General features: G+C 27.3%; 1 protein-coding gene across 2 annotated transcripts in view; it reads left to right on the top strand.

The window, feature by feature from the left end:
- The first annotated feature begins 1,150 nt into the window (after positions 1 to 1,150).
- The window catches only part of fusl (fuseless), a 49,905-nt gene continuing 42,713 nt past the window's right edge, over positions 1,151 to 8,342 (top strand). For both annotated transcript variants that reach the window (XM_014417725.3, XM_014417718.2), the window contains exon 1: positions 1,151 to 1,694. In XM_014417725.3, coding sequence (XP_014273211.1) covers positions 1,242 to 1,694 — 453 coding nt within the window. In that variant the 5' untranslated portion in view covers positions 1,151 to 1,241. The remainder of the gene's footprint in view (positions 1,695 to 8,342) is intronic.

Genomic DNA, 8,342 nt, shown 5'->3' on the forward strand with positions numbered 1-8,342 from the left:
TGATAGTTTTCTAAATAATAAAAAAATATTGAGAGGCTTTTTTTTTAAAAAAAAAAAAAAGAACCTATTAATAGTGCAGTTTATATATACAGAAAAATAATAAAAATAACACTCTAGTATATAAAAAGAAATACTGATAAAACCAAAATAATGTAGATTATATTGAAAATATGCTATTATTATAATATTGGAATATATTATATTACGGACTTGAATTATGTATGGTTTTGGATTATATATATTATGGAATGAGAAATATAATCTACATTATTTTAGTTTTATTGTTATTTCCTTTTATATGTGGGGGTGTTATTTTTCTGTATGTATAAACTTTCAAATATCTGTATGTAAAAATTCAGACATTTTTAAAAAAGAAGAACCTATTAATAGTGAATACAAATCTTTTTTAATATGTAAGAAATTAACAAAACAAAATTTATTTAATTTTAAAAGGCAACAATTACCTATATAAACAAAATTTAAAAAAATAAAAACTGAAATTAAAAAAATAAAATGAAACAATAAGTATGCCTTATATAATAAGTCATTAAATACTTATTTGAGCATTTCCACCTAATTCATCGTCTATTGGGCTGACTCCATTTTTTAAAACCAAAAACCAATCCACAGTTTTTACAAAACAGAATAGGCGATCCTAAACTTTTGATCAGTAGTATATATATTTATTACTAATCCCAAATAAAATAAAATATGTAAGCTTCTAACGCAGCTGACTAATATTCAACACTACATTAAAAATAAAATTGTTCCTCTAAAAATTTGTAAAACTGAGTCAATGTCTTTTCATACAGATCGAGCTATTTTAAATCCAATTATAGTTTAATTACTTGTTTTCCTGTTTGTCCAAAAAAGCTGTTTTCTTCAAAAATTGTTTTGTATTTAGTTATATACAATAATAATTTTGGTATTGGAAACCAATATTACTACATTTCTTTCTATTTTTTATAGAATCAGTATTTTTTAAACAAAAATGTTCATCATTATTTGACAGTTGTAAACATTATATAAGAAATTAATGAAGCTATGAAAATAGGATACCATAATACTTCAATGAGATTAGATAAGGCAGAAGAAATGAGAGACTATATTAGTAAGAAGTTTGAGTTAATCATGGACAGAAGTAAGTAAATATACCTCTATCACTTTTCCATTTATTGTTTCAATCGTTCACTCAAAATAAAATTATTTTATTCAAATATCATAGATAACAGATTTGAGAAATGTTTATTATAACGATATTAGATATATTAATATCGAGTTTCATTGTTACTCCTTTGTTGATAACTTTTTGGTGGGGAACCTGGTCTTACCAAGTTTATTCGAATAGTTTTCCAGTTTCGTGGTCTTTGTATATCAGTACTGTTCTAATATTTCTTCTCACATTATTACGTGAGCCCCTGTACGAGAAAAGAATGTCGGGAGTATTGGGTTTATTAATCGCAAGGATATATATTTATCTGTTCGCTATACTTTGTATAACTCAGTGGAATGCTTTGTTTACAATTCTGGATCTAACAATGAACATACAAATGACATTAATTACCGTTGCGATAAGCATCACGTTAATGTCTTATCTGAGGAGTCTTGGAACTTTACTTGGCCCTCCTTATTTCTTATTTTTGGATCACAAGCGGAAAACAGTTTTTATTTATCCAACTATGTTTCAAAAAGGGGTAAGTATAATCTTTATGTAATTTTATTTAATTTATACTTTTGATTTTGTTTTTATTTTTTAGGAAGATACAGCCCTATTTATAACTTCTTTATTTTATCTTTACATCCAAACAACAATTCTTGCTCTATTATTCTTCTAAAATAAAAATAGTTTACTATCAACAGTTAAAAAAAAAACATAAAATTTCAATAAATAATTTAAAAATTAATTACAATTTTTTTAAAAATTTGTTAACTAATATCTAACACCCAAACTAGCTTTGTAAATAGTAATTTATACTTAAATTGTAATTAAATTTAAAATTATTTTTTGAAATTCAATGTTTAATTTGAAAAAAAAATGTTGATTATGCAAAGGACAATAGAACTGGCTATTGGTCAAAAAAGTCTAAATGTTGTTTGAATTTTAAGATAAAATAAGGAAGTAATAAAAATAATAAAATACTAACAAAACTCTTTTAAACTATTAACAGAAAACTTATAAATTTTAATTTATACATTTTTTGTCTATTATTCATGTGATTGTTATTTTCAAAAGTTAAACACTTATTAAGACACGACCAAATGAATTATTATCTTAGAAATTTTATTAACTAGTTGAAACAAACACTTTATTAAAGTTTATGTAAAAAAAAATTTAAAAACATTTTGTAGCTTCAACCAGAAAGTCTAAACTTACATACACTATTATGTGTTCCAATGTTTTTAAAGAGATGGAGATGCCTGTCTTGTTAGTTATTACAATTATTTAGGTAATCTACACTACAATATGAAGCTCAAGAGTTTGTTTGTTTGAATGCACTGCTCGGATTTGACAAATTCTATTTTTGTTGATAATTGTAGGCTATATGATGGGGTTGGTAATGGTATTGGTAACTGGTGGGGGAACAATCTGGCAAGTAAGCCTTGTGGTCCTTTTTGCCAAACTCCGGTGGCTATTTTGAAGTTACCCCCACATACTAATTAAGGAGGGAGTGTCAAGATTCATTTCACGGGACCGCCTAGAAATAAATATTAACTGCCCCAGTGGGAATCGAACCCATGACGTTCCGAACTGGGCGCCCAGGGACTTACACCCCAACCCACTCGGCTATCACATCTCTTATTATGATGATGTTAGAAATAAATATGTACAAGGAACAACGTTACTAATAAAATTTTTCTTTGCTATTTGCTTGTGCATAAAGCAAATTCACGCTTCAGCATTGACAAAATTGCGAAATTATCAATAATTAATTTATAATTATTATCCATGCTAATTGCTAGTTTTAGTTAATTGTTCAATGTAGATCAATAAGTTTTTTATTTTTCAAATATGGCTTTACTTTTATTTTATACTCTTTACTTTTATGATCTATATGCACTATGACCCATAGGAACAGATCTGTAACCATATTATATATATTATAGACGGTAACCATACAATAAAAAGCTTGCGTAGGCCTCTTATTTGTGCCATGACAATACCTATGAAGCTGAATGCCCGATATTAGCAAAGAGAAAGCACATTTTAGTTTGGATTCTCTTTGTTGTCATCAAACTAAAGGCAAATTTTATCTCATTTTATTATCCTTTTAATTTTCCACATAAACATTTGAATGCTTTTAGTTAATCAGCTACATTTGGACAATTAATCAAACATTTAAGCCCAATTTTTATTTCCTTTTTTAAATTTTTTTAAAAGTATTTATTGAATTAAAAATTTAATTACTTAATTAGACAAAAAATAAATCCTATAAACTATTAATCTCAAATTATCCATTATTTATATATAATAGTTTTACATTAACATTTTTGTCATATATTTCTGCCATTCTCAAGTGACTACTATAAATTTTTACAATTCGATTAAACAATTACTTAAAAAATTAATTTATTTAAAGTTAAAATAAAGATATTTTAATATTAAAAATAAAAGAGTGATTTATATGTGCTTTGGTACAAGTAGTATAGATTTAAAAAAATGCAATTTATGAATAATTAGTATCTTTTTTTTCTTGATATAGTGTAGTATAATTTTATTAGAGATCATACATATAATTTTTATATATAAAAACTATCGATCAAAAGTTAAAATTAGATATAAAATCAGTTTACTAACAGTATTACGTTATGCCTTCTTTAACACTGATATCTACATTCAGTCTTTGAGGCATCAAGTAAAAGAGATTCTTGGAGTATTTTAGTTAGGTATATTGTTGCATTCTTTCCTCTGGTCTATCTTGAGTTAATGGAGAACATAACAATTTCTTACAAATCTTTCCATCACATCTTGGGTGTGTTGTTTTGGATCGAGGTCTGGACTTCTTGGCAGGAAATGCCCCATCTCAATTAATGATTCGTTAAGGTACTCAAACATTGTGTACCTAAAGAATGTGAGACCTTACAATACAGTATAACAGGACAAAGTCATGCTAAAAAAAAAGTACACATTTTCTTGAAGTATGTCTTCAAGATACCTGACACTGTTGATCGTACCTCTATCAGGAATATGTATCTTTGTACATTTCTAAGAGCAAATTCTGTCCAACACCATCACTGAGTCTCTCTGTTAACTCACTCTGGGAGGCACATAGCATCATGAATATCTTTTGCCTGGTCATGTCAAACTCTCTCCCTCCCTTGAGGTGTATTAAATTGAATCTTGACTCATATCTGAACAATACATAGGACTAATCTTCATTTGTCTGATTAATGTGGTCTTGAGAAAACTGGAGTATCCAAACTTTATGTGCTCAGGAAAGACATGGGCCCATTGCTAGTCTTCTGGCATTCATACCAAATTTATTCAATCTTCTTTGCAGCCATTTTTTTTTTTTTTTTTTTAGAAATTTGAGCACCTTAATCACTTTCATTCAAATATCCTGTTTCATTGACTGTAAATAACTTGTTAACATCAAAAATACATTTCATAAATAACATGAATTAAAGTAACAATTAACAAAAAAGAAATGACTAACTCAATGAAAAAGATAAAATATACTGAGGTAATTAATCTTGTCTGTAATTTAAAAGAAAAAAAGAATAAGGTATTTGTTAGTAAACAGTTCATCATAACTAAGTTATCTGTAAATAAATAAAAGTTTATCTGTATTGGACTATGGCATGAATTTAGAGATAAAAAGACAATTGATGTGATACTTTTGTCTCGGAATTTTTATACATATACATGCGCATTGGTTCAACAAGAAATTGATACACTGTTACAGTTACCTTGTAGTTTCAAGGGTGTTATTGCAGTAACTTATGGGAGAAGGGGATTTATTACTTCCCATCAATTTTGACAGGATTTCTCATCATATCCAGGAAAACTTACCTCTCTAAATAGCATTTATAAAAAAATTTGGGAATAATAATATCTTTAAATAATATTTTACCCCAATTTTCACAGTTTAAAATAGATCCTCAAATCTCAAACTTTCAAATTTTTGGTGGTGGGGAGCATTATCTACTTGTAAAGAAGTCCATGATTTCTTTATTTGACTTTATGTTATATGATTAAATTAAATTGGATGTTTACTTCTGATTTCTGAAAAGTACCATGACATTCAATGTGTTAAGCTAATGAAGTTTTAATAGGGTCATCTATAAATTTAGAGTACAATTTAGTGTTATATTTAAATGCACATAATATTTAAATGTTAACACTTAAAGAACAGAAAAAAGAAGAGTTTCAATAAAAACCGTCTAGTGATGAAAACTAAATTTCAACATTTTTCCGAAAATTGTATAACCCTATTCATAAGCGCTTTTCCACTCCATCCTTATACATATTTTTCATTGTAGTAATAAAATATCGGGATTAAACAACTTACCTTTTTCCAGCGGACTTTTGTTCTAGATTCGGTTGTTTGGACTCAAGATCTAAAAAAAACATATTTTCTTCGAATTCGAAATTTTTCATGATCGAAATACTTCCTCGTGCTGTATATTGCATATATAGTAATAAAAACCATTGTAAGTGAAAGTGAATAAAAACTAAAGACAGAGAAGAAAGAAAAATATTGTCTTGATAAATTATATACCGCTGTAAATCGTCAACGTCTTGTTATGATGGAACAAATAGTACAAGAGCCGGGAAGAAAAAAAGTCAGTTATCTCACCCAAATTTTTTATTACTTCAATAAAAACTATGTATAAGTAATAGTCAAAATTGATGAATCTGAGGTAGAGCGATTAAATAATGGCGGCTGTTTCAAAACCTTAAAAAAAAAAACATTGATTTTTCATTCGGTGCTATATATCTTAAAAACTACCAACAACACTAGAAAATCTAAGAGGACATTATTTAAAGAAGAGTAAATTTGCTGAAATATTAGCCCTAATAGAGCTATTTACGTTCAATAGTTCTCGAGATATAGCTTTTTAAAAAGCAAAATTTCTTAAAAATCTACGGAAAGATTAGTAGTTAGTTAATTTATTTTGAGAAATCTATATCTCAGGAACTATGTCGCGTACAGATGTCTATTAGCACTCAAATTAAAGCTAGTTTAATGGGCTATAAAGAAGTTTATGAACTTTACCTTCATAGGAATAGTAGTTTTCATGATATTTGCTAAAATAAATTGATTTATAATTGTTCAAACAATAAATTTGATTTATGAAAAACTTTATTTCAGAAACCATTGGACGTACTGATGTCTGCCAGCGCTCAAATTAAAGCTAGTTAAATTTACTACAAAATAGTTATGTTTTTCTTTGTAGGAGTTGTAGTTTTTATAATATTTGACGAAATAAACTCACAAAATGTCAATTTCTAGTTGTTGGTATGAAATGTTGGATTTTTGAAAAAATATATCTCTAGATCCATAAGACGAACATATGTCTGCCAACACTCAAAATAAAGGAAATTTAACTTACTATAAAGTAGTTTATGATACTTATCTTCGTAGGGGGTAGCAGTTTTTATGATATTCACATATGAATATAAATTTGGCAAATGAAAATTTGTCCAAACAACTATAAATCAATTTATTTTAGCAAATTTCATGTAAACTATTACTCCTACGAAGATAACCATCATAAACTACTTTATAGAGCATTAAAGATGTTTTTATTATTTTATTTTTTCTGACCTGCTTTATTGAAAATATGTCGTTTTTAAATATTGCTCGATTAAACTATCTTAACTATATAGTTTTTTAAAAAGCAACATTTTATAAAAATGTTTTATGAGTCGTACTGAAAGATCAGTAGTTAGTGAATTTATTTTGAAAAATTTATATATCAAAAACCATTTGACGTACCGATGTCTATTAGCACTCAAATTAAAGCTACTTTAATGAGCTTTAAAGTAGTTTATGATGGTTATCTTCGTAGGAGTAATAGTTTACATGAAATTTGCTAAAATAAACTGATTTATAGTTGTTCGGACAAATTTTCATTTGCCAAATTTATATTCATATATGAATATCATAAAAACTACTACCCCCTACGAAGATAAGTATCATAAACTACTTTATAGTAAGTTAAATTTCCTTTATTTTGAGTGTTGGCAGACATATGTTCGTCTTATGGATCTAGAGATATATTTTTTCAAAAATCCAACATTTCATACCAACAACTAGAAATTGACATTTTGTGAGTTTATTTCGTCAAATATCATAAAAACTACTACTCCTACAAAGAAAAACATAATTATTTTGTAGTAAATTTAACTAGCTTTAATTTGAGCGCTGGCAGACATCAGTACGTCCAATGGTTTCTGAAATAAAGTTTTTCATAATCAAATTTATTGTTTGAACAACTATAAATCAATTTATTTTAGCAAATATCATGAAAACTACTATTTCTACGAAGGTAAAGGTCATAAACTTCTTGATAGCCCATTAAACTAGCTTTAATTTGATTGCTAATAGACATCTGTACGTCACATAGTTCCTGAGATATAGATTTCTCAAATAAATTCACTAACTACTGATTTTTAGGGGCATTCTTTAGGACATGTTGCAATTTTAAAAAATATATCTCGAGAACTATTGAACTCAATTGCTCTATTAGGGCTCATATTTCAGCAAATTTACTCTTCTTTAAATAATGTTCTTTTTAGATTTTCTAGTGTTGTTGGTAGTTTTAAAGATATAGAGCTCCGAATGAAAAATTAATTTTTTTTAACTTGAAACAGCTGCCAGTTTTTATTTCCCCTAACTATGTTTGGCAGACTTATCAATTTTTACTAATAACTATACATAGTTTTCATTAAAGTAATCAAAAATTGTGGAGAAATAACTGACTTTTTTCTACTCTTGGATCCTTGTACTAAATCAGGGGAGGAGTGTTGGTGTGAAGCGGGATGTAAGTCGAAAAACGGGATTATCTCGGGTAATATGGGACTAAGACCCTGGGTAAGACCAGGGGTTATTTAGACCCGGGTAAGATGGCAACCTTCTACACGCTAGATAGTGTTAGTTATTTACTGAGATACTAAACAATTAATTCAAATATGTATTATACGTATTGCATGAAACTGTTATGTAATAATTTGGAATATTTTTATTTATGAGAAATACATTTTTAAATCACTAGTTTATTTATAAAACTTTAAATATTTCTAAAGGTTACAGTGTTTTGGTTTGCAAATAATCAATTTTTTAAATATTATTTATGGTGTTCTAAAATTCACAATGAAGCTATAAATAAAAAGTAAT

This window comes from Halyomorpha halys, unplaced genomic scaffold (assembly GCF_000696795.3).
Source record: "Halyomorpha halys isolate HHAL.00 unplaced genomic scaffold, Hhal_1.1 Scaffold11.1, whole genome shotgun sequence".
NCBI lineage: Eukaryota > Metazoa > Arthropoda > Insecta > Hemiptera > Pentatomidae > Halyomorpha > Halyomorpha halys.